Here is a 26,722-nt window from a genome sequence, read left to right as displayed (position 1 = left end):
AATGCTTGAGGCGCTGACCATTCACTTTGAAAATTATTGTGTTCACTTCTTTGAAAATTATTGTGTTCACTTCTCTTGTAAGAATGTGTATGGGATTCACTATTTTCGTTAATGAATGGACTGAGGGAAGAAAATCGAATTGCTAATTAAGCTACTTCTCCCAGAGGACGCTATTTCAAACAAATGCATTCTGAATCCCGAATAAATGACAAAATTCTAATATTTGATTCATACTTAACGTCTCCATATGTCCAATATTTGACTGACTCCAAAATATAAATAAAACATAATACAAAATTCTCAGTTCCATAAACAAAAGTAGAAGATCCTCCATCTTAGTCAGTATCAACATCTGAGGCCTTCTTCGGAATGACTGCACCTTCTGCACTTTCACACTTTCACGTAGTTACAGACTTTTTCCTGTTCCAATGTTTAAAAATGAAGCAAATAACAAAACTAGATCAAATCCTGTGTGACTCCATCTATTTCCACTAAAAACCTTAAATAAGTTCATTATTAAGATTGGTACTCGTGACAAGTTAATCTTGGATATGTGGTCCAGAGCGCAGTCTTAGGTAATTTCCTCAAACAAATCGAACTCACTCTATTCACCTTTGGCTCCTTGGTTTCCAATTTTGTTGTTTTAATATTTTCTTCTACTTTTTGTAATTATGGTGAGATGGATTTCTATGTGGATGTAAATAACATTGTTTCTTCTCAGTCATGGCTTTGTTATGCTGAATATTAAAATTGACGCAAGACACAGATGGTTATGAAGTCCCTCTACTATACATTGGAAGTGGATGCTTTCACGGAACAGGTACTCTGTGGAGAGAAGTTCGTCAAGGGTTCTACTAACAGTGATATGAAGTGGGAGATAAGTAGAAAAAGAGAAGAAAGTGGCATTACTAGTGATGGAAAAGTCTTGCAAGCTGTACATTTGAACACAACAATGAATGCGGAAAATAGGTCTAATTTCTCTCTTTTTCTTGTTCGTTTGTGTCATAATCAATCTGAGGTGTGAAAAGGTTACTAGTCAAACAACTGAAAAATCAATATAATTAGCAATAAGAAAAGTCTGCAGAAACACAGGGGGCACAAACATTCTGTTGACCAAGTCCATTGTGCATCCATGTATATTTTAGTAAAAGAAGTCACACAGGAGAAGATAACATTCCAAAGTTCTCGATTATTTTCATGGAATCTAGACCCATACATCGAGCAGGCATAACAAAATATATTTCTCCAGAAGTCATCCAAAAAATATTGTAGCACCACAAAAGCAAACATACAAATAACCAGCTAAATCTCATAAAAGTGACAGCGTTGACCCATAATGCAACCTGATAAAAAGGCCCAAATGAAAAGTATAATTCTGTCCTAAACATGCATCTATGATAATCTAAATAACATGAAAGCACATGGATAAGAAAAGCAACAATTACAAATGTTGGAAACCACATAATTGGTGATTGGATGTTAGCCCAATATTTGACTGACACCAAAGTATAAATAAAACATAATACAAAATTATCAGTTCCATAAACAAAAGTAGAAGATCTTCCATCTTAGTCAGTATCAACATCTGAGGCCTTCTTCGGAATGACTGCACCTTCTGCACTTTCACGTATTTAATGACTTTTTACCTGTTCCAATGTTTAAAAATGAAGCAAATAACAAAACTAGATCAAATCCCCTGTGACTAAACATATACATATATGCAGCAAAATTAAGACAAATACAAGGAATCATAAATCAAATCTGGGTTCAATTTTAGCTTTAGTTTTCTAGGTTCACTTCTCTTGGAGAAAAGATAAATACTAAGACCACATAACTGCATCATCGTACATATACCTAATGCATATACAGTAAAAATCCATAAAAATGCAACTATCTGGTGAAGTTTTCAAACATGACTGAAATAAGTTATCAATTAACGAAACTTACAGAAAAAAGGCACCCTCCAGGCCTACTTTATTGGTCCTAGATTCAGATGACCGGTCGTCTATAATCCTGGAAGCAGGATGCAAGACTTTGAAGGCTAAGGTGTGTTTGCCCTCGACAATTTCAAATTCGAAAATCATGACATAAGTCTGCATCCTCTCGATCTCTCCGTCCTCCAACTCGTCCCCTCTTTCTACGGATATAATAAGGCAGATTTCTCGACCTTGTAGATGGACCAATTTATACTCTACACCACGCACGGGCAAATGTTTATCTCCACCAGGGGGTAAGTAACCATGCGGAATCTTCAGATCAGGTTCAAAAGGTGTCAGTAATGTGTAGTCCTTGGACATCAAATGAGCGGTTATAAAAGTATGCTTCCATTCATAATGAGGATGATCATTGAATCTGTCAACATCTAAATATGGCCTACAACTCAAAATCACCCAATTGCCATCCCCATATTCTACAGTTAAAGTTTCGCGAATATATTCCTAGGGCAATGCAGAGCAGTTGGTAAAATTGTGCACTCTCCATTTTGGGCTGGGGTCAGCCATGTCAAAGCATAACACATGCCCAAATGTAGCATTGACAAAAATACATGAGCCTACAACTACATGAGAGATAAAACGAGAGCCAGCTACAGGGGCAGGCAGAGTCGCCCACTTGCCCTGTTTTAAGTCGAACATCTCAAAAGCAGGTCTAAAATTGCTACCATCACATAAGCTTAACGTTAAAATAGAGAGCACATACAGCTTATCGTAGTACTGCACCAGAAAAGGACGAGACTTTCCTTGTCGGAGGGAACTGTTGTTGAAGACTTCGCAGGTGTAGGGATGTTTAGTGTCAAAAGTATAAATGTCTTTACGTGGATATGTTGTGAAATCACCGCTGTAACAATCGAATCTGCTTTCAACGCCGCCGAGAAAAACAATGTTCGATCCAAAAAGACCGCAACCCATACGGAGGGGAAGCCCTTCACCACGTATATATGCCAGTTCTTTGGCCTTTAAGGTCTGGACTGGAGGGAAAGAATGCAAGCATAGTGCTTGAATAGAGTACAGAGTCTTATTACCAGCCATATATTCGCCAAAACATAAATACAGGATTTTTGGAGTGCTCATCCCATGTGGCAATGGAGGAGCATGCAATTGGTCTCTAATCACCAACTGCCCCAACGAAACTGAATTGGATCCGCCATAAAAAGCATTAAGCTCCTGCTCATCCTCTGCCTCCAGATCCTCCACATCCACCAGATGCTTTGCATCCATCAGCTCCTCCTCCTCATCCATCAGATGCTTTGCATCCATCAGCTCCTCCTCCTCCTCCTCCTTCTCCTCCTCCTCAAATTCGAAGTGTAATTCCTTGTGCTCATGCTCAATATTCACTTCTTGCGGGATATCCAACGGCAACCAATCGGAATCGCCTAAAAAAGATTCTATAAGCTTCTGATCCAGACTCTCCGTGATGTCAAAATCGTCTTTACCCTTCTGCTCCTCCGTACAAAACAGGACAAGGCAATCATCCGATTTCCAATTGGAGAGGGAAAGTCTCTCATCCTTGTGCTCAATATCCACTTCTTTACCCTTAGTAGGCAGGACAGGGGGATCCCACGACCCCCATCTGGATCCCCCATGAAAAGCTTCTTTACTCTTCTGCTCCTCCATATCATCGCCTAGCATATGTCTCTTCCGTTTCTCCGTATGGAGATGTCGATCCTTCATCTTCTTCCTCATCTTCTTCCGTTCATCCTCATCCAGCCGCTCCTTTAGCCAAAGTTTCTCATCAAGCCGCTCCTGTTGCCGAAGTTTTTCAATTTCTAACGCTTCTTCTTTGCCCCTGTCCATCCGCCTTCTAATTTGCTTTTAAGGGAAAATAGAGAAAGATCGGGAGGGAGAGAGAGCCAAGGATAGAGAACTAGAGGAGTGTAAACCAGAGAACTTGGGAGGGAGTTAGAGAAACGGGAGAAATTTCTTACTGCATTTCTTTTTATGACATGCGGCGGACGGACTGTATTGGAAATATTCCATATGTCTTCCGTCTATTGAATGGTACACCAGCCACGTGGTGTACCGGGAACACCCAAAAATTACTCGAGAAACGGAGAGAAAAAGAGAGATGTGATTTGGGTGGGTTTTGGAGACACAGGAAGAGAGAGGGTCGCGCAAAAAGAAAGAAGACAGAAACGAGGATAAGAAAATAGGGCTTTGGGTTTCCTTATCTCACCCAAAAAGATAAGAAAATAAACGGCGGTGATTTGATTTTGGCCAACCCTTCAATAAGGGTCAAATTATATTTCCTTTTTTTTTTATTGATGCGATGTTATATTTCCTTATTAGTAAAGAAGACAGAAACGAAGATAAGAAAATAGGGCTTTGGGTTTCCTTATCTCACCAAAAAAGATAAAAAAACTAACGGCGGTGGTTTGATTTTGGCCAACCTCTCAATAAGGGTCAAATTATATTTCCTTTTTTTTTTGGGATGCGGATGTTATATTTCCTTATTACTAACGATTGCCAAATTTTATTTTCCTTTTAATACAAGGTGGCCTACTCCACCACCTTGTGTACAGCTTCTGATAATTTGCCAAAGCTTTAATACAAAGGCTTCAAGCCAAGCTGATGTTTTGGACCAAATAAAAATCGTTTTGTTATTTTTGAAAGCACAAATGTTTTGGGAAAGGGGTTTGGGATCGGGCTGTGAAAGCCCAAAAGATTTTTAACTCTTTAGTTTATGTTAAGGGCATATATGTAAATACAATTTAATGTTTTTAAAAAAATTTAAAAAATTATTTTGAGTGAGAGAGGGAAGAAGTCTGCTCTGTAACACTCGACTTGCCAGAAATAGTTGACAAAGCATTAACATGAGTATCTGGTACGCTAAATTCAGCAAGCACAGGAGAGGCTGGTATCCCAGGGGTGCCAATGGCAAGGGACTGGACCTGCGCTCCGACACCAATTGTTTGTTGATGTCCGACATTCCCAGCATTTGAGAATGAGGAAGGTTTCTCAGAATCCCCTGGCATAGGGGACGGGGCCATGGGAGTTGAATTTATTAAAGAACCCAACATTCCAAACTTATTTTTCAACTCTCTTATGTCCCAATATAAATGGATCCTGCAATATCATGGATCTCACCTTATTATAGGAGAGATTTGAGTCTAAAACATTTTCCCATGCTTCAATATGAAAATTTGAAACAAGTACAAGCAACTACGACAAATGCCATTGACTTAAATGCTACTGAGGCCGGCATCATTCTCTTGTCCTTAAATAAAGTCATTGATACAAAGGTATGTTGATGAGACTTTGAACCCCACATAGAAGATGCAAAATCCGTCTCAAAGATACCGGTCAATGAGACTTTGTGGGTTTTCTAAAGTCAGAGATGTACACACTTTTTTTCCTTTTTTCTTTTTCAATCCGTACACTGATGTCTGAATAAGGAACTATTTTAATGACATTTTTTCATTGGTATAATATGTGTGTGAGAGAGAGAGAGAGAGGAAGAGAGCTATGAGATTTATATTTCTTTCTGAATTGTCTAGGTCTTGGCAATAATTTCTAAGCTTCTATGTGCTATGCAGAGTCAAAAACAAAATAGCAGCACCCAAAAAGTTCTCAAAGAAACTAAAGACTGCCAGATTGGCAAATATGCTTTCAGAAAAAAGTGGTCCGGCCACCCCTTCGAGTATGCCTGTCATATGCAGTGTTGAACTTGTCGACTAGCTCGTTCATTGTACTGAGAAAACAAAAATAAAATCTCGTTACAATATCACAATAAGCTATGAAATGACAATTACAATTTCATATTCAACTAATGCATTGCTTATGGTAACAATGATAAGGTGATAAAAAGTCATATTCAACTACTGTAGTATAATAATCCCTCAATGCGAATATCGACACAATATACACCTGCTCTAAGTACAAACTTGGTAAGTGCATTAGTATGATTGCAATCGTAGATTCGAACCATATTTGTATGCTAAACCCTATGACAACTCACATTGAATAAACAATATTCCAGGTGTAAGAACACAATTTCACACCTAGCATCAAAATGGTTTGACATAGTACAGTTTGCGTTGACATTATACTGTTTATCTTCTATTTTGTTAAAATAGCTCTTACAGGATTCTATTGTAATAGAATGATCGACATTGAAAAGTTCAATCCAGTTCATACCTTGAGCAGTTGGTAAGCACAGCTAAAGATGTAATCAATAATGTGTCATTGTATTCCTACAAAAAGAAAAAAAGAACAAACAAAGAAGTGAGCAACAGAGCAAGTAATGAGATAAAGATGTCAGCTTATCTGCAGCCAGTATCTGCAATCAGACATCACATGTAAATACTGAAAATAAATCATCTTGAAACAAGCAACACTCACCATCAAGAAATCATCTTGAAATTTCCCAGATTCAATGGCAGGCAACCTCCTCAGAAGACTTGATACTTGCCTTAGCAGAGAATTCTCACAAGGTATATCACCTGCATACAAGGAGACAAGAGCAATTATTACAAATTCTTGTTTTTATTAGTTCTGAGGTATAAGACTCGTTTAGGTGCTTTTCTTATCTGTTTTTTTTTCAAAGTTCTGGGGGTTGATTGTATCCTTCGCATGTACTCACATAGTGATATCTACATTAATAATGAATCCATCATCTTCTACTAAAAGCATGTACACACCTCTCTGCATAGCTAGAAGATAGTGATGAAGCACTCTAATTCTGCTATTTAGCATCTTGATGGCACTGTGAATTCCTGTAAGATGAGCAGCCACTGCACAAAATCCACAGACCAGGTTCTAATCAGAAATAGATGAAACACATACCTCCACACAATTACAGAGAGAGAGAGAGAGCTCACATTGAGTTGCTGCTGAACCTCCATCAGATGGTTTAAGATGAGCGACATGATCCACTGAGATACGTTCAGCTTCTACCGTCTTTGAAACACAAAAAAATGAAAAATAAAATGTATTAGTAACCCTGCTTGATAATAGTTAATAACATTTAAGGTAGATAAGAATGAATAAGTCTAACCTCAATCGTGTAACTTGAACTGACAAAAATCAGCTGTGGAATCCCATCGATGACATGCAGCTCTGGAATTGTAATGTTAACACCACAAAACCAAAAAAAAGTTAAGACAGTGAACGTATAAACAGAAAACTATATGAAGCAAGCAATATGTTCAAATCACATAAGTTCCCATAAGAATGAACTCTAGAATATTTGGGGGGAGAAAAGAAAAAGAACTTCCAAGACCCTTCATTTACAAAAGGGGAGAGACCCTAACAAATTATACTAGTAAAAAAAAATCACAAAATTCAGCACATGGATTTCACTTGGACCATGACTTTAACAGAACTAATGAGAATTAAAGGAACTAGTAATTATACAACAAACGAAAAAAAAAATCCTATATAACATTGAGTAAGGAGAGCCCAATATTGATAAAATTGTAGCACAACATCATCAATGTGAGGGTTTTTTTTATTTATGGAAAACTAATCAAATGGAAATTCTAAACATGCGAAGATGCAAAGAACAGCCTACTTATTACAAAACGACCAAGCCTGAACAACAATGAAGTTTAATGGGCAACCTTATCTTAAAGAGTATCTAGAAAGAACTGGCACTGACACTATAGCACTTTAGTTTGCCATAGTTTCTCAAGCACAAAAAATGGATGATTCCAATACAGTACCTCAAACAAACAACAACCAACCAGTGTAAACAGAAATAAGTGATCCATGCTAGTATATAGGAACAAGAATGAACTGCATGTATACTGCAGGAAGATAACACGTGCAAACTCACACATCAGCTATGGAAAATGACACAGTGACACTAGATATCATAGGTAATTCAGAAAATCGGGAAAATCCTAGGTGTACAACTAATTGGCAATGCTCACAAAAGCTCATATACATAGTAAGATAACAATGCAGCAGACATACCACTTTCGTAAATAGTGATTGGGAGATCCTTTTGGGCAGGGTTGATCAAAGGGTTGAGGAGAACATAAACAGGGCTTTCATTGATATCCATCAACTGTGACAAAGTAAACACGCAGCATTATTATCAATGCGGAAATAAAATGCATCTTAATCATCATAACTAAAAAGAAACATGCATCCAGACAGCATTGGTCACTTGCACAAAGCTCTAGTGTGCAATTACTCGAAACTTTGGCAATAGAATTTCAAATTCAAGAAAGAACCCTTGATGGGTTCATAGTTGACGTGATTAGGTCTTTGAAAGTGTCACATAATATAGTGTTTAGGGATTCCAAAAGGTAAAAGTTGCACATTAAGCATATGCAATGAGAAAGGTGACGAAAATTACAGCTTTGTGGATGTTCATATCAGATTCCTGAGCATCAGTCCCCGTAGAGTACCATCCCAGTATGTAAAAGTGCGGGAACACCTTCTTATCTGACAAAAGAAAGAAAAAGATTATTGGGTTAGCTCAACCATTCATTGGACCCCTAAAACCATCACACAAAAATAAATGAAAACTCATTAAGGAACGAGAACGCAACAGAGCTCTTGCTTCTTCTCGAGGAAGGTACGGTCGAGGGAGTGAGTTGCAGGATCATAAAGGAGCTCGAAGCTGTTAAAGATCTCGACTGTGCGGCCCCTCTGAACCCCAATAACGCAGCCGAAGACCCTCGGAGACGAGGCCAAGGCAGAGGAAGAAGAAGAAGAAGGCGCTGTTTCTACTGCTCCTTCGGCGCCATTGTTGGGTGGTGGCGTTGTTGTTGTTGTCGCTGTGTTGGTGATGGGCGGGTGCATCTGAGACTTAACCCTAGAATAGTGATCCGATATGTTAACGATCACCAGAGGGTGAAGCTTGAACGTCAGCCCGCTGCTCGACGACTCTGCCATCCTCCCGATTTCCGATTTGGGGATTTTTGGCTCTTCGTTTTGCTGCTTCTGCTCTTTTGCTTCGTTTTTCTTTTGTTTTTTGACTGTTTTATTCTTCCAATATCCGAGTTGCTGACTCAGACTCGCTCAGTTCGTTTCAGGGGTTGGGCCTCAGCCTGTGCGTTTTGGAACGATTCAATGCGACCTGGCCCAGCCCAAAAATAGAAGGCCACAACATAATAAACTCCTATATTCCCTTCCTTACATCAAAATAAAAGTAAAAATAAATGATAGAAACCACTTTTTTGATAGAGTACTGCTATTTCCACCCATCTGTCATATTTTCCCACCCACTTATCTTCAAAATTTTAAAAACAAATTTATCCATTTGCGAAATTACTTTTAAGGACAAATTTAAAACTCTCCCTATTTATTAATATAGCTTGACATATCATTAAAATTCAATCTAAGAGTTAAAAAAAGGGACACATCGCCACTTTTACTTGAGGAAAATAAAACAAAGGGAACCTAATGTCCCGCTTCTTTCTTCAGAAAGAATGAACATAACCCACCCAAACTCTGAAACTCAAATATCCATTTTTATTGTCTAGTTTCATGCCATATTGAAATCTAATCCCTTTTCTTTTCCTTCCGGACTAGAATTTAGAATCTTTAGTTTTTTCTACTTGGCTAATTTGTTTTCAAATCAGACCTAATATACTTCCTTCTTCCAAAAACCGTAGAACCTTCAACCATATCTAGGCGTCAGAACTCAAAAGACAAAAATGAATTCCTGATTGAGAGAAATAATTGAAAATAAAATAAAACAAATAGTTTATTTTGAATATCAGAGAGAGAGAAGAAAAGGAACCATTCATGATCATGGGAATCAAAATACAATGGGTTCTATTTGGGTTTTGAGGGTTTATATTTTTTAAGGAAGAGAGGTCTGGGTCGGGGGGGAGGGTGAGACTTAAGTGGGGATGGGCCGCTAATTGAAGAATTTTTTAATTGTAAAGGAAAATATGAAAATACAATTAATGTTTAAAAAAAAATTACTAATGATTAGCAAAGAGAATTTATTAGAATTAATAATTAAAGGGTATTTTAGGAATAATGGTGGGTGGAAAAATAAGTTTGTGTTATTTCAAATTTACATGGTGGGTGGGAAGATAAGGTGGGTGAGAAAATAGGACAAGGTGGTGGAAATAGCAGCACTCTTTTGATATCCCTTCCTTATTAAAAGAAAAAAAAAAGCCCACTATGCACTCAACTATATGTAACGTAACACAAGATTTATGTGCCTAAATTTTATACATTGTGATTACATACATAAAAAATTATTCACGCGCATGTGAAATTGACCGTAACACAATTCAATTTAATGATATAAATGATCGATCTTTTTAAGTTCTACTTCAAATAATTGTTCACAATTTTTCAAGACTGAGTGTTCATAGTGGCCTTAATAAATCAAGTTGAATGGTTTAAAGTTTAGGGTAAAAATGTAACTTCAATAGTTACGAGCAAGTAAATAAGGTTCAAATTCTCACTCTCCCAATTAGCAAGTAAATAAAATTGAAATATACTAGAGTTTTATTGTTAAAAACAAAATTCAACCCAACTATAGAGAGTCATGGACAAAGGCAAGTTGTGTATTTTCGCCACGTCAGCAGCGTCACGACCCAACGAGGAAGATGAACCAAAATAATAATAAGAATAATAAAGAAAAAAGGAGGAAAATTGAAATTCATTGATAACTCTGGCAGGCGAAGACAACTGAGAGGAACCGGAAGCCATCCCCAAAAGACTACTCTCTACAATTCTCAATCCCCAACCCAACCAACCGACTTAAATTTATTCATTTTTATTTTATTTTATATATTTAATAACACAGAAAAAAAATATATAGTGGTGGTGGTGGTTGTTGTATAATTCTGTTGTGGATTGAAGAGGAAGAAGAAGAAGAAGACCATCGACCATGGCGATGCGCGCGCGAGCTTGTGACTGGCGGAGCAGCTTGTGCGGTTCCAGGCTCATCTTCTTCCGCCAATCCTTTCGGTGCTCTCGCCAACGCTCTTATCGGCTCTTCTTCCAAGACACAGGTTCGTCGTCTCCCTCTTCGCCCTTTTCAATTTCAGTTTCTCTTCTTCATTTTGAATTTTCGATCCTCAATTTCATCATCAGTGGCTTCTACGGCGTCGTTTTCTCATGCTTCTGTTCAATTCACGCGCAGGAAAGGTTGAAGGAGATACCTCAATCCACGCCCACAGCTTCTGAGCCGCAGTTTTATCCGGACGCCCATGGCCACCTGCAGCAACTCCCTGGCTCGGAGTTTGAGCAGCCGTTTATGCAACCTGGCACTCAGGTACTGGCAATCGAAGCTCTAATCTTTTTCACTGCCTTCACTTCTAGTCTTGTACTTAGTTTGCGTTGTCGTTTTGTTCAGAGCTCGGACTTTCTTCGAAACTTCAACTCTGTTGACGGCAATAGACTACTTGACAATGCATGGGATGAGATACAGAGTTCTCAACCTCCGCCTATGCATGTTCCTCAACTTGACCGCATTTATGATCTTGGAGCTGCTCCTCAGCTTCAACCGACTTTGGATGGTAAATCTCTCAAATTTTTTGTTTTTATACTATTTGTTTCCTACATGTTATTAACTGCTTGCCAACGCCAGAGCTTAGTAACATTAGAGAATATATAAATCACAAGATGCTTGTTCAAGAAAGGAGAATTGGGTTCTTTTTACCAACATTAAAGATTAATAGAGTTGCTTGAGGAAGAGTGTTTGGCAGAAGACTAAGAGACAAAAGCTGGCATTTAGAAATGAAAAGAAAACACAGTATGGTATACTTTTGAAGGTTTGGATGTCTGAGCTACTTTATGATATTTCTTGAAGGGCTTAACTTTGAAGTAAGGAAGAAGCTTGAAAAGTTTAGTTAAACTTTCTTAATTGCCAGTTAATGTGTGAAACAGTTCTTTGGCTCAAGTGAGTCCAGGAAGCGATCATTATACATTCAAGAATCTCAGCGATGCATTATTGAGATTTTATAGTTTACGGTGGAAAGAGAAATGATCTTTTGTTATTTCTATTATCAGATGAGTTATAAGTTGTGTATCCTCTTCCAGCTTCACGGTAGTATTTTATAATAAGGCAAAAGGTCTGCTTGAAGCTTCTTGCTTTGTGCACTAGTGCCTCAATCTTGCTGGCCATGTGCACCTTTTGAGCCTATCCTCCTAGGCATTTAGGTTGAATACTACAATATGATGCAAACCGCCTCATATTTTCCATGTTAATGGGGACTACCTAAGCGCTCCAGGTCACCCAAAGAAGAGTTCACTTGTCCATGTGTATGTCCACTCAAAGGTAGGGTTATGGATGAGAGAGGGAGTCTTGAGCACAACATTCTAAGATCAAGTAGAATTCTGGTGTTTATGGACTTAATGGAGCAATAGGACATTTTGAAAGTGAACTTTATATACGGGATGACCAATCATCATTTGGCCTAATGTGGCATATGGACCACACGAAAAAAACTATGTTCCCCCAAAATGCTAACAGGTAGATTGAAAAAAGAAAAGAAAAGGAATTTAACATGTAGAAGTTTCTTTCTTTTATATTCAATTGCACGAGGGTCTCTTTCTGATCAAATAACCAGGAGCAGTATCTATCTTCAGCTTAAAGGATTGAAGATTAATTTTGAGATTTATCTCCCTTCTAATTGTGTGTTTCAGGGCCACCACAAAGGGTGTTGTCAAGCTTTTTGCACTCATTTGTTGAAAGTAGCCGTGGTGGAATGCCTTTCCGTCCGGCTCCACTTCCAGTGTTAGGATTGTCCGCTGGTGACAAATGGTGCATACGTGATCGCACCAGCATCATGGCCCGACATTTTTTTGCAGATAAAAGTGAAGATTTTATTAATGGGCAGGTTTGGAACTTTATTTCTCTTACCTCAATTGTATCGTATGCTTCAAAAGTTCTTCAGTTGCATTTATTTGCTCCAATTCTGAATATTCCTTCATGGAGTAAGCTAAGTAGGGATGAACACCATTATCAACAGTTCAGGCGTTCACTAGTTGAGATTTGACTTAACATTTTATCATTATCCCTCTAATTTTCTCTTATTTTCTTTACTGCGATTTGCATACATATTTAGAATTTCTCAGTTAGAAATTTAAATTTATTTGTTTTCTAGTAAAATATGTCATTTTGGTTTGCTCTATGAGCACCCTAGAGTAAAATTTTTTCCAGATTATTGTCATTTCTTGCATGTCTTCGGGTCTGTACCAGCAATTTGTTTGTTGAGTTGTTCATGTTAAAGATGCCTTGTCCTGTTCTCTGCAAGACATTTTCTCAACAGTTTCGGTTGATTTAGTACTTTTTACTTTTCCAGGTAAATGCACTTCTATCTTCTTTAGATATCGAGAGTGATGTCAACAGTAAAGGACCTCTGCCTGCAAGGTTTCGGGAACTGGAGGATTATTGGAATGAATCCCAAGCTATAATGAAACCTGGTGCTCACGCTACAGAAGGATGGGTGACTGAATTTAACCAACACAGAGTAGATCATGGTGATCCTAATGCGTGGGCTCACTCATTTGAGCGACAACATGGAGCCAATGGCTGGGCCTCTGAATTTGAGCAGGTAAAGGAGTATTGTAGTTGGTATTTCAATCACATCCATTGATTCTAGACTTATGTGCTATTGGTCAACCATTGACCTTTGTAATGTATTGCAGAACAACAGTTGCAAGTAGTTCTTGCTATCATATTATAGTTGAACTAAAGACATCTGTAAATGTGTGGATGAGGTTAAATTGGTGGTAGAAAAGTAATAGGCTTTTGTAGGGTAGGTTGCAATTTTCTTCAGCTATAGATGTCACTTGGATTTGGGGATTATTTGTAGGCAGTGAATATTTATAGTTTTGGGAATCCTGGAAGCAGGGGCTTGTTGGTGGTGAAGACAAAAGAGCCTTATAGATGTTTTTTGAGGTTTGGAACAAGTGATACATGGTGGAGTATGCTTGAAATATAAATAATAAAAAATGAAAAAGAAGAAGAGATATCCAAGGTTTGACACCTTAATTAAGCAAGGCTTATCACCTTAGTTTAGGTTCCATCACATTATTGTTCGTGTGCTCACCTTGAACTGAAAGAGTAAGACAATATGTATATGTTGCTTGATACTCGTTGTAATAGGATTTGGACTTCGAAGTTAGAATCAAGTTAAATGGATAAAGCTAAAATGATAGATATTTTCCTCTTTCTCCTGGTTACAGGAACAGTCCCAGTTGATTTCTGCAGATCATATGAGAGGTGCAAATATGGCAAACTTAGCTGCAATGGAGCAGACTCGTATGCTTGCAATACACTAGCTCAGAATGATGACCCAAAGTTTCAGGTTTATACAAATTCTCCATGTGTGTGCATGCACCTCCTTAGTTTCCAAATAAATTTTGAACTTTTTTAGTGTTGTGAATAATGCATCAACAAATGAACCTTGGAATCAATGATACTCTTTCCAACAATGCTAATGCACACCTTGTAATTGACTTATCTTTTTTAGCTGAACCAATTGAACCACAATAGTTGCATAATCTGTTATAGGGTCAATTGGTTTCAGAAATTAGCAGGTTACTGATCTCCAAATTATGCTTTACGGAAGAGCAAATGACAAGTATTGTTTGAAATTTGTCATTTTGGGACTAATTTTGGAATTCCCAAAAAATGATTCATCGCTTAAAGTCTCATAAAAATCTCAAGAAATGCTCCAACAGCTGTTTATTTTTTTTCATTTCATACATGTCCTTGAGAATTCCATCTCTCAGTTTTTGCTAGCAGACACATGAATCCCTGATGTCTGGCCAACAAATAGCTTGGGGGCGGTTAATTAACATGACATTTAGTCAGGACGTTGGTCATAAACAAATGCTGGGCCTAATCACGTGTAATTTGTCATAGGGAATCTGTATTGCATTAATAATTGTTTCACATCGCATACTTGTCTTTTTAGAATCATCATCATCATCATTGTTCATATGTTTACCTTTTGGGGCATGCAGAAGTCGAGGTTTCTCCAGTTTGTGTCAAAGATGAGTCGTGGTGAACTCATTATCGATGATAACCAAGTCAAGCCTGCCACATCATCTGCATCTGGGGATTGGGCGGGGGAATATCAACAACAGTATAATGCAGGTCCTAATTGGGCTGACAAATATGCCCGTGGTGAGGTAGGAATCTGGTCTGAACATGAAATATTATTTCACTTGTTTTATATTTCCCTTCAGTTTCTGAATTATACCCACCCATATTCTAAGAACATTTCCTATGTATTTAAGCGTTTCTATCAAAATACTTGTTCTTCTGAGAGTTGCAGGGTGTGGGGTGTGGGGGTGAGCTGTTCATGGTTCTGATTTATGAAGGGCTGAGTTTGTTTCTGGCATGACTTATGATATTGGCTGACACATGAAAGAAACTTGAACATACAAAAACTTGTTTAATTGAATTGGTAATAATATTTCAACTGCTATTAACTTTTTTCGCAGAGCCCTTAGAAATGAAGATGCTTCTATATCTTGGAGCAATCAACTAATCATTTGTTTTGAAACGTAAAAATACGAAAAGATTTACAAAAGAAATCAAACAAAATATCTTAGCAACAAGGCTAGCAATTCATACTTGAAGGCAAATGAAACTACACCTTTTGGCAGCAAAGCTGCAATCTGTGGCATGGGATGTCTACAAAGATATGAACTCTCTGTTGAGATGGGTTTTGTGTCCATGTGTTACCTTTTTTTTTTTCCAGTACTACATTTTTTTTGGGCAATTTGTTGTGAAAAATTGAGACTAATATTGATTTACAAGAACTTCCTGTTCAAACGTACCAAACTCATATATAAGTGCATATTTTAATACCTTGAACTGTTATGCAATGAGGTTACATCCAGTTCCAATTTATGCTGCCTAATTTTAATGGGTTTCCAGCTATCTCATGGACCCAATCAATGGGCAAATGAGTTTGCTTCTGAGCAAGAGCAGCATGGGTCAGTTGATGATCAGTGGGTCAATCAGTTCCCTAAGTTGCATGTTGATGACTGGGCAGAGGAATTTGGAAATCAGGTTGGTGAAGGAATCTTGGGGGATACTTCAGCTGATACCTGGGCTAATACATATGATGAGTAAGTCAAATCAATCTTCTTTGAGAGAATTGTTGTGCTACGTTGTTTACTCTATACTCTACTTTGAAGAGGTTAGTATGGCATATTCAAGCTGTTTGTTTATTGATGTCTAATCCAATGGTTAATGAATTTGTGGCATAGATTTGTAAGGTTAAAGCCACTGTAACTCCTTAAGTTTTCAGTTATATCAATTAAGTGAGTCATGCATTTCTGTTGGTGATTTTGGCCTTTAGATTGACACATAGGGCTTATACGCATAGAGCTGATGGCTCACATTATGAGGAATCAAGTGATAAATTGTTCTTAAATTGGTACACATTATAATCTTTTTAATTCCTGCATACCAGGCAGGTGCTTGCTGTTAAATAACTTGCTGCTGGATCTTGTTCTTTAATGTAACCAACAGCAATAGACTAAACTAGCAAATATTAGGAAACTTAGACACACAAGAATTATACTGGTTCGGCAGAACTTTTGCCTACGTCCAGTTGTGATTTCTCTACCTAGAGAAATCACCGCTCCTTTGATTAATAATAGAGATTACAGAACTTTTGCAAACCCTAGAACTAATCTCAAAACTCTTGGCTGTCTCTGGCTATTTTTCCTCTTCTTTAAAATAAGCCTTGCCACACCCTATTTATAGATATAGAGTTGGCTTACATGTCCCAAGGCTGATTGAATTCCTATTTCTAAGTGGATTAGGAAATTACACTTATCCAAATCCAAATAGACTTCTAGAAATCCAAACCTAAATTGAATAAAGAAAACTGAAATTCTTTCCTAATCCCTCTAGGACAAGAATACCTCTAATTTTCCTAAAGCAATCCTAAACCAACTAGGACATATTTGACGAGCCAAAATCCTAACAATCTCCACCTTGGTGAGTCAAACCAAGTCTTGATCGTTGCACCCTAGAGTATCTTTGAACCTCCTTGAAGCAGCTCTAGAAATCTTCAAGAGTTTTCACCTTGGCAATCTTCTTCTTGCCTCATTGCACCTCAAGTGAGGAGGTGCTCTACTTTAATCAATCAACGAGATTGATCAAGTTCAAGCAATGCTTGAACTTCTTGACCGGCACTATCTTTGTAAGGAAATCTGCGGCATTGTCATCCGTATGAACCTTTTCAATCCAAATCTCCTTAGACTCCACCCAATTTCTGATTCTGTGATATCTTGCTTCAATGTGCTTTGATCTTCCAGAAAATACTTGATTCTTTGCCAAGTAAATGGCACTTTGACTATCACACTTCAGCTTCACACAATCTTGGGTGATTCCCATTTGACTTACCAAGCCATTAAGCCAAATTGCTTCCTTTCCAGCTACGGCCAATGCAATATACTCTGCCTCTGTGGTCGACAAAGCTGTAATTGGTTGCAGTAGTGCCCTCCAACTGATTGGTCCTCCTGCACATGTAAACACATAACCAGAAGTTGACCTTCTCTTGTCCAAGTCCCTTGCATAATCGGCATCTACATATCCCAACACCCCCGCATTTTCTTTTTGCTTCTCAAACATAATCCTTCGTCGCCAAGAACCCTTCAAATAACGCAAAATCCACTTGACTGCATCCCAATGTTGCTTTCCTGGATTTGCCATGTATCTGGAAACAACACTGATTGCTTGAGCTATGTCAGGACGTGTACATACCATTGCATAAATAAGGTAGCCCACAGCATTAGCGTAAGGCACCTTCTCCATTACTTGCTGCTCTTCCTCGGACTTAGGACACTGTTGCCCACTTAACTTGAAGTGAGCTGCCAAAGGAGTCGAAACTACCTTTGCTTCTTGCATGTTGAACTTCTCAAGAACCTTATGAATATACTTGGCTTGTGATATCCAGATCCTTCCAGCAGTCCTATCTCTCTGAATTTCCATGCCAAGGATCTTATGTGCTGCACCTAGATCCTCCATGTCGAACTCCTTGCTCAACATCTTCTTCAAGGCTTGAATTCTAGATTTGTCTTGACAAGCGATTAGCATGTCATCCACATATAGCAATAGCAATATGATCATCCCATCTTGGAACACATGATAGTACACACAACAGTCATATAAACATCTTCTAAAATTGATTTTCAGCATGAAGTAATCGAACCTCTTGTACCACTGTCTTGGAGACTGTTTCAGGCCATACAGGGACGGACTTAGCTGACATACTAGGTTCTCTTTCCCATATTCAACAAATCCTTCTAGTTGAGCCATGAAAATTGTCTCCTCTAGATCCCCATGAAGAAATGCTGTCTTCACATCCATCTGCTCAATCTCCATGTCATGCTGAGCTGCCATTGCTAAAAGCAATCTGATAGAAGTTTGCTTGACTACGAGTGAAAAGATCTCATCATAATCCACCCCTTCCTTTTGTGAGTACCCTTTAGCCACGAGCCTTGCTTTGAATCTCACGGCATCTTGTTCATGTAGTCCTTCCTTTTTCCTAAATACCCACTTGCATCCAACTAGCTTTCTGTCTTTGGACTTAGGAACCAACTCCCAAACAGAGTTCTTGTAAAGAGACTCCATTTCTTCTGTCATAGCACTTATCCAACTATCTCGCTCATCACTTGCTATAGCTTCTCGATAAGTAGTTGGATCTCCTTGACTAATGTTGAGAGCGTAATTAACTTCATCTTGGTCAAACCCAAACCTGTCAGGTTTCTTCTTGTTCCGATTAGGTTTGTCCAGTGCTATGCATCTCTGGAATGCAGGTGGATTGTTGGTTGGAGTTCGAACCCTTTGGGATGTCTGGCGGATTAGAGTGCCTTCAAACTGCCCTGTTTCTTGCTCCACCTGATTCCTAACTGGTGAACGATGCTGATACTCTTCTTCCTCAAAACCATCAGATTCGGCATCTTGCTCAATTTGCTCCACCTGAGCTTCTTCTTCATCTGAACTGATTAACGAAATCTTTGTTGCTTCAATTTCAACATCGTCTTTCTTCTCCCTACTTCTCTCGACTTTATTCAGAGGCATGGTTGTCTCATCAAAGACAATGTCTCGGCTGACAACCTTTTTCCTATTGTTGATATCCCAAAGCTTGAAACCCTTCACTCCTTTCTCAAAACCTACGAATATGCAATGTGTAGACTTTGGTTTGAGCTTGGATCTTTCATCACTTGGAATATGTGCGTAAGCACTACAACCGAACACCCTGAGCTTAGAATAGTCCACCGGCTTCTCAGACCATACCTCTTCTGCACTCTTAAAACCGAGAACTATAGATGGTGATCTGTTAATCAAATAACTTGCATGATTAACAGCCTCTGCCCAAAAACTATCAGGCAATCCTGCATGAAATCGCATGCTCCTCTCTCTCTCTCTCTCCATGAGAGTTCGGTTCATCCTCTCAGCAGCTCCATTTTGTTGGGGATTCTTCTTTATTGTGAAGTGCCTTACAATGCCTTCCTGTTTGCAGTAATCGGTAAACTCATTACTTGTATATTCACCTCCATTGTCACTTCTCAGGTACTTGATCTTTCTTCCAGTTTGATTCTCGGTTTCTGTTTTCCATTCCTTGAACTTCGCAAAAACCTCGGATTTCTGCTTCATGAAATAAATCCAAACCTTACTAGAAAAATCATCCATGAAAGTAACAAAATACCTAGCTCCACCATTTGATTTGGTTGGTGCAGGGCCCCAAACATCTGAGTGAATATAGCTGAGTTGCTCCTTGCTTCGGTTATCTGCACTGCTACTCGCGAATGATACCTTCCTTTGCTTTCCAAGAACACAATATTCACAAAAGTCCAGTTTGCAAGATGACAAGCCTTCCAACAGGCCTTGCTTGTGTAATTCTTGCAACCCTTTCTGGCTTATGTGCCCGAGCCTATGATGCCAGAGTTCAGTCTTGTCTTCTATACCTTGATTTACAGAAACAGCTGCTCCCCCGACTATAGTGGTCCCAATTAACTTATATAGCTTATTGGGTTGTAGGTCACCTGCATTACCACCAGTGATCCTTTGGCTACCCTGAGTCTTCCCTTTTTAGACTCGTACCCATAGCCGGCCTCATCTAAAGTACCCAAGGAAATCAAATTCTTTCTTAGTTTAGGGACATACCTAACGTTCCCTAAAGCTCGTATCATCCCATCAAACATTCTGATTCGAACAGTGCCGATTCCTTTTACAGGACATGCAGAATCATCCCCCATTAAAACTTCCCTACTGCTGACTTCTTTGTAAGTATCAAACCATTCTCTTACTGCACACATATGAAAAGTGCATTCGGTATCCAAAATCCAATTTGCGAAAGCCTTGGAGCCTGATGTTACTGAAAGAAGCTCCCCGTCACTCTCATGCTCGGTGACTGCACTAGCTGAACCTGAACTTCCTTCCATCTTGGCTTTCTTCTCTTTCCAAATCTTGCAGTTCCTCTTCCAATGATCGGCTGAACCACATACGAAGCAACCTTCCTTCTTTTCCTTTTTCTTCTTGGATTTTGACCTACCTCTGTTGCCTGTTTTCTCTTCCTTTGTCTTTTCCCGCCCCCTCTCCGTGCCTTTGGCATAAAGGCCTTGAGAGCTTTCAGTTATATCATCTAGTTTAGCATATGACTGAAGAGCTTGAATTACGTCTTCAAGCTTGAGGGACTCTTTTCCAAACATTAGAGTTGTTCGAAAGTGCTTGAAAGACGAAGGTAGAGACCTCAGCAAGATGATAGCCATATCATCATCTTTGTAAGTTTCTTCGACCTTTTGAAGATTAGTTATGCAATTCTGGAACCTGCATACGTGATCTTCAATATCACCTCCTTCTTCCAGTCGAAGTCCGAATAGTTCATCCTTTAGAAAAAGTTTATTGGACACGGTTTTGCCCATATAAACATTCTCCAACTTTGTCCATGCTTCATGGGCAGTCATCTTTTCGGTGATGTGTGACCGAACTGATCTTGTGAGATGGATCTCGATGAAACTCTTGGCCTTCTTGAGAACCTTAGTCCATGCTGCGTCTGTCATGCTTGTCGGCTTCTCACCGTTGAGTGCATCATCCACATCTTGCTGTATCAGTACGTTCTTCATCATCCTTTGCCAATCCGTGAAGTCATCCTTGCCGTCAAAAGGTTTTAACGCGGGTCCGAGATCCGCATTCATCTTCCCTTTAGACATCGTAGAACCCTTGAACCAGGCTCTTGATACCAATTGTTAAATAACTTGCTGCTGGATCTTGTTCTTTAATGTAACCAACGGCAATAGACTAAACTAGCAAATATTAGGAAACTTAGACACACAAGAATTATACTGGTTCGGCAGAACTTTTGCCTACGTCCAGTTGTGATTTCTCTACCTAGAGAAATCACCGCTCCTTTGATTAATAATAGAGATTACAGAACTTTTGCAAACCCTAGAACTAATCTCAAAACTCTTGGCTGTCTCTGGCTATTTTTCCTCTTCTTTAAAATAAGCCTTGCCACACCCTATTTATAGATATAGAGTTGGCTTACATGTCCCAAGGCTGATTGAATTCCTATTTCTAAGTGGATTAGGAAATTACACTTATCCAAATCCAAATCCAAATAGACTTCTAGAAATCCAAACCTAAATTGAATAAAGAAAACTGAAATTCTTTCCTAATCCCTCTAGGACAAGAATACCTCTAATTTTCCTAAAGCAATCCTAAACCAACTAGGACATATTTGACGAGCCAAAATCCTAACACTTGCTCCTTAGCTGGAGAGAATTTCACTGCTCATTATGCATGTCACTCAACGTTCTTTGTTAATATGCTTTTGTTGAAAAGGGGAAAGTTGAGTGATGAAGAGTGGACTGTGCAGTTCATGAGCATGGGTTGTGTGAGAATATTTGTTGAGTTTTAAAATGTTATATAGTTTTCCCATGTGGGTTTGCGGTTATCATGTGCTTTCCCCTTATGATATTTATTATTTTCTTGCTTCAAGAAACTGAATTGCCATAATCGTCAAGCAGGTACCTAAATGAGCAAGTAGCTTCCAAACAACATTCTGATGCTTCAAGGGGGGTCTATGTGTTTTCTGATATGAATCCTTATGTCGGTCACCCAAACCCACTAAAAGAAGGCCAGGACATGTTCCACAAGGGCCTTTTGAGTGAAGCAGTGTTTGCTTTAGAAGCTGAAGTTCTCAAGAACCCTGAAAATGCTGAAGGTTGGAGGCTACTTGGAATAGCACATGCAGAAAATGATGATGATCAACAGGTAATCCTATTTTCTTGATATTTAGTGTTTACAAATTGTATATTTTCAGCATACTTCCTATAACACGACTATATATACTACTATATTAAGTCCTTATAATATGTCCATTAGTTTTGCAAATTTCATACAGTGCTTCAGCTCAAAGCATCTCTCTCTTTCACCTTGTGTCATACATATGAGTTTACTTCATAGAATGACAATTGTTCTGAACTATAATCTTTGCAGGCCATTGCAGCTATGATGCGTGCACAGGAGGCTGATCCAACAAATCTCGAAGTGCTTCTTGCTCTTGGAGTGAGTCATACAAATGGTAAGTTGTTCTTTCTCCATGTATATAAGTAAAGTAAAAGAACTTCATTTGAGTAATCATTAGTTGAAAGTTCTTTAAGGAATTAATCATTGTATCGAGTCAATGACGCCCCTGCAGCACAAGTTTGTGTGAATAAATGTGGTTTTTTCCTTTAGAAACAAAAACTCGGGGAAGCGGAGAAATATGCTTCTCTAGAGTTCGTAGAAACTAATAAGACTCTTCAAATATGCAGAATTGGAGCAGGCTGCTGCTTTAAAGTATTTATATGGATGGCTACGCCATCACCAAAAGTATGGGGTGCTTGCCCGACCAGAGCTGTCGGATTCTTTGTACTATGCTGATGTAAGTGTTCGGCTTTAGAATTTTCATGTTTTTAGGTTCCCCAGGCTGAAATTCCTACTCTTTTGACTTTTGAATATCTTATGCATATGGTTACTTCAGTGGATCTGGTCATTTTTTAATCTATAAGCAAGTAGTGACGAGAAATGGAACCTCATGTGCATTGAGAGTGTACTTTTCTAGTTTTCTTATCCTTATTATTAGAAAACAGAGAAGGTGGATACAACCCCAGTACAATGGGAGAATAATCTCCTGTCTGTATACTAAGATTCTGCCGTCAGCATTCATTCGTACACCTACAAAATTATCTAACAGACTATTCTGGTAGAAAAAGTTTCCTGGCCAACTTAATAAATTATTCAGTTTTAATATGTAACACAAGTACAGAAGGAAGGACTAGTGAGTTTGTAGGGACCCATAATGTTCAATAGTGACAGCACAGACAAATTTGGCATACATGCAAAAGATGAGTTCCATTTGGACCTTCACGGTGCCCAAAATCCCAAGAATGTTGGGGCTGCACTCTCCATTCCAAATTTTGGATGTGGTCTGTTGCACTATAAAGTGGGGTTTGAAGACATTGCTGTTCAAGTCATTAGTTAAGTCCTGGTGACCATCAAACTACATATGGTTTAAGAACATCATTTTCTGGGAACTTTTGTTCCCAAAATTGGTTTTTTGACTGTATTAGATTTCCGTTACTCAGTCGACTTGCTTGCTACTCGATAAGATAGGGTATGAATAAACTTTATTTGTAATCTGCAGGTTGCTAGATTATTCAATGAAGCTGCTCAAATGTCACCTGAAGATGCTGATGTGCATATAGTACTTGGTGTCCTTTACAACTTGTCAAGAGAATATGACAAAGCCATTGAGTCCTTCCGATTAGCTTTGAAACTAAAGCCGCAAGATTACTCTCTTTGGAACAAGCTTGGAGCAACACAGGCAAACAGTGTTCAGAGTGCTGATGCGATATTGGCTTATCAACAGGTAATTTGTGTAATCAACCCTCGTATACTCGTACGGTTAATCTTTAGGGAGAAAATAATCATTGCATTCCGAATGTATAATGGAATAGTCACCTTAGTCACTATAGCATATAAAAAACTGTCTGCAATTTATAATATTTGAACTAAACTTTTGTTAGCAAGTTTTAAGGGAAAATGGCCATTCAGATGCTGCTTGAACAAGTTGGCTTTCCAACATTGTGCAAAGATGTAGCGTACAATTTCCCTGCAGCCCTTCTTCTGTTTGATAAGCATTTGTAAACAAGACTTAGTATTTTGTAAAATTCTAAGCATTCTGGATTGGAGTAGTTTGTTTGACGGTTTGTAGAGAATTCACTAATAACATAGCAGAAACCTGCTAATTTTTAACCCACATGCTTGATCTGTCTTATTGTCATGCCTCGAACAAGAAAGTAACTATACTTTTTCTTTCTTAATTTACAAAATAAACAATTCCTTGATTTAAGATTTTTTATTTATACTTATTACTTGTGTCTTTTTAGTGCATCAATTGGGAATTATGTGTGGGTTGTAATTCAGAGATGGATCTTAGAGCTTGGGTTTACCACTGGGTTTCAGTGCCTTTCAATAGATTGTTGTTTATAGATTACACTGTATTCTTTAATTGAATTAATATACTCTGCATATCTGTAGTTCTTTTTTAATTGGCTTTCTTGAAAACTTTATATTATCAACTTAGAACTAACTTTTGGTTTTATCTCCCGGAGTGCAGGCACTAGATTTGAAGCCTAATTATGTTCATGCGTGGGCAAATATGGGTATCAGTTATGCCAACCAGGTTAGTTCTTATGGTTGACTCTTATCACTTTGAAATTTTAGATGGGAACTGAATTTATTATTCCTACTTTGTTTTGGGTTTCTTGTATAACTGGCTGTGAAAATTCTTGTAGAAATGGATTCTTTCTCATTTGTACTTTAGACTACAGGAGCCTAACAAACCTTGAGCTATGTTAGTACGGAGAGATCCATTTAGAATGACTTGTGTACAATGTTTGGTTTGAAACTTTGATGTTTACTACAATGGAAAAGGAAGTGAGATTCTGAGAATGAGTAAAAAGCAAGTGGTTATACTATATAGATGCACAACCAAAGGAATATATAGGAGAGAGAAAAAGAAGAATGAGAAGGAAGGGGAGAGACAAGGTGAATTTATGTCTACTCCCAATCAATATGGCAAAACTGAAAATCCAATTACACTATAAACTATTTATGTAGCAGTCCAGAAATAATAAAATTACACAATTACATAACAATAGCGACTAATTAGATCCTTGGGATTCTGATAATAAAATATCATTAAAACATTTCCAAACTCCAAGTCTGTCCCTAAAATATGTGTAGGTCCCTTTCCACTATCCTACTTGAAACCTGTACCACTAGTTTCCCAACAAACTCAAAAGCCTGAAATCTTTTCTTCGAGGTAATTGCATTTAGTAGAGCTATAAGTGCATAATTCTGACTGTTCATGTGGGTATTAATTTCAACTATTTATGGCTTGTTATTTAATTTCTGCTATAAGTGATCAAAGTTTCCCAAATATCTTGGGATTTACAGCATTTGTTTAACCGATTAACTTCCTTCCCTATTGTGAATGCATCTAGGGCATGTATGAGGATTCCATTCGTTACTATGTCCGAGCACTTACCATGAATCCGAAGGCAGATAACGGTTGGCAATATTTGAGAATTTCTTTGAGGTACGTTAATATAAAAGTTCAAAAAGAAAAAATATATATTTAAGTCTTTCTCCGCAATGTTCCTTTTAAATATCTTGTTTTCTTGCCTTTGTTGCAGCTGTGCTTCTAGGAATGACATGTTGGAAGCCTGTGAGATTCTCGGAATCTAGATGTTCTGCAGAAGGAGTTTCCTTTATAATGTTTATAGTTCTTTTGAATTGCTGGATGAGAATAACTGGGTCCATCACTGAATTGAGAACGGAAATATGCAGAGGCTCCTAATGAAGAACACGGGTTCACGCTTATGGTTCATCCTGTGCCGGTTTTGGTAAAAATATCCGAGAGTCGGAAGAGTAAGTGGGGCAATAGGAACTCATCCAAATGAAATAAGTTCAAGTACTTCAAAAAATAATACGTCAATGTGTAACGTTTCTTATGTATAACACAGCAAAGCATAGTTATAGTTTACAATGAGAAAGGGCACAATGGAGGTAGGCCTTGTTTATAGCTGCTGTAGTTGTTTTGGCTATAATGTCATAGCTGATGAACTTAAAACAGATGATTTGTCAATTCTTAGAAGAAATTTCAGGTATAAAAGTTGAGATTGCCCCGTACTTTAAAAGAACAAAAAAACAAAGGTGAATCTTTGTATCTAAATGAGAAGAGAAACTTACACCGGGGATGACACTGTTTGTTTTAACTTTCGCACATGGTAGTGTGTGATTAGCTTGGAATACTGCTACTGTGGCATCCCCATTGTATGGAAGTTCTTCCTAAATGAATGACAGAGCAATCAAAGGATTGAAAGGGTTATTTTGTCCACAAGTTCCCAAAGATTCCTTTAGCATCATAATAAGATGTTGGCACTAATGATTGTAGAAAATTTGTAAATCCCAAAATGCTGAGGTAACTTTTTCGATCTTGTAATCATAAAATAATACATAACCATAATTGTATACTTTGTGATGACTCGTGACGGAGGGAGGGCTAGACAATGCTTGTAATTATTCTTCACCTACAAGGCTATACATATAGATAGACTGAACCTGCACACCCATGTCCTAAATGAGAGATGATTTGATATTCACACCCATCCATCCATCCATGATCCAATCCCTTGCGTGTGTGCTGAAACCAAAGCTAAGGCCAGAGTGGTCTCTCTCACTCTAAATCAATCATTTTGTGCTGGATAATGCAGTACCA

At 38.2% G+C, this 26,722-nt stretch overlaps 2 protein-coding genes and 1 pseudogene across 4 annotated transcripts; 1 reads left to right on the top strand and 2 right to left on the bottom strand.

Annotated features, from left to right (window-relative positions):
* Positions 1 to 1,241: 1,241 nt before the first annotated feature.
* Positions 1,242 to 3,918, bottom strand: LOC110750777 (uncharacterized). Of its 2 annotated transcripts, none has more exons than XM_021951137.2 (2): positions 2,698 to 3,918; positions 1,242 to 1,646 (listed from the first exon to the last, which is right to left on the bottom strand). In XM_021951137.2, exons 1-2 carry the CDS (start codon positions 3,789 to 3,791, stop codon positions 1,643 to 1,645), a joined length of 1,098 nt encoding a protein of 365 aa, XP_021806829.2. In that variant the 5' UTR covers positions 3,792 to 3,918; the 3' UTR covers positions 1,242 to 1,642. The 2 variants fall into 2 exon arrangements, with proteins under 2 accessions (XP_021806829.2, XP_088110873.1); XM_088254747.1 differs by lacking the exon at positions 1,242 to 1,646 and adding an exon at positions 2,042 to 2,249.
* Positions 3,919 to 5,444: 1,526 nt separating this feature from the next.
* Positions 5,445 to 8,919, bottom strand: LOC110750840 (COP9 signalosome complex subunit 6a). Its single transcript, XM_021951214.2, has 9 exons — positions 8,495 to 8,919; positions 8,299 to 8,387; positions 7,911 to 8,004; positions 6,991 to 7,052; positions 6,815 to 6,893; positions 6,635 to 6,727; positions 6,336 to 6,436; positions 6,132 to 6,187; positions 5,445 to 5,685 (listed from the first exon to the last, which is right to left on the bottom strand). The coding sequence occupies exons 1-9, from the start codon at positions 8,838 to 8,840 to the stop codon at positions 5,604 to 5,606; spliced, it is 1,002 nt and encodes a 333-aa protein (XP_021806906.2). The 5' UTR covers positions 8,841 to 8,919; the 3' UTR covers positions 5,445 to 5,603.
* A 1,648-nt stretch (positions 8,920 to 10,567) lies between these two features.
* LOC110750816 (peroxisome biogenesis protein 5-like) lies at positions 10,568 to 26,133 on the top strand (annotated as a pseudogene). The gene is made up of 15 exons (XR_015836562.1): positions 10,568 to 10,924; positions 11,056 to 11,187; positions 11,269 to 11,431; positions 12,561 to 12,754; positions 13,220 to 13,471; positions 14,106 to 14,227; positions 14,889 to 15,056; positions 15,811 to 16,004; positions 21,921 to 22,167; positions 22,393 to 22,477; positions 22,710 to 22,819; positions 23,582 to 23,806; positions 24,557 to 24,622; positions 25,446 to 25,540; positions 25,638 to 26,133. The product of XR_015836562.1 is annotated as a peroxisome biogenesis protein 5-like (transcript).
* Positions 26,134 to 26,722: the final 589 nt, after the last annotated feature.

Source organism: Prunus avium, chromosome 6 (genome assembly GCF_965620075.1).
Source record: "Prunus avium chromosome 6, drPruAviu1.hap1.1, whole genome shotgun sequence".
NCBI classification, from domain to species: domain Eukaryota; kingdom Viridiplantae; phylum Streptophyta; class Magnoliopsida; order Rosales; family Rosaceae; genus Prunus; species Prunus avium.
This window is presented reverse-complemented; position numbering and strand designations above follow the sequence as displayed.

Coding starts and splice junctions, on each gene's coding strand:
- LOC110750777 (XM_088254747.1), bottom strand. CDS start 3,791: ATGGACAGGGGCAAAGAAGAAGCGTTAGAAATTGAAAAACTTCGGCAA. Junction 2,250..2,697: donor GTGCAGTACTACGATAAGCT/GTATGTGCTCTC, acceptor CCTGATCTGAAG/ATTCCGCATGGTTACTTACC.
- LOC110750840 (XM_021951214.2), bottom strand. CDS start 8,840: ATGGCAGAGTCGTCGAGCAGCGGGCTGACGTTCAAGCTTCACCCTCTG. Junction 8,388..8,494: donor CGAGAAGAAGCAAGAGCTCT/GTTGCGTTCTCG, acceptor TTCTTTTGTCAG/ATAAGAAGGTGTTCCCGCAC. Junction 7,053..7,910: donor AATCACTATTTACGAAAGTG/GTATGTCTGCTG, acceptor TTACAATTCCAG/AGCTGCATGTCATCGATGGG.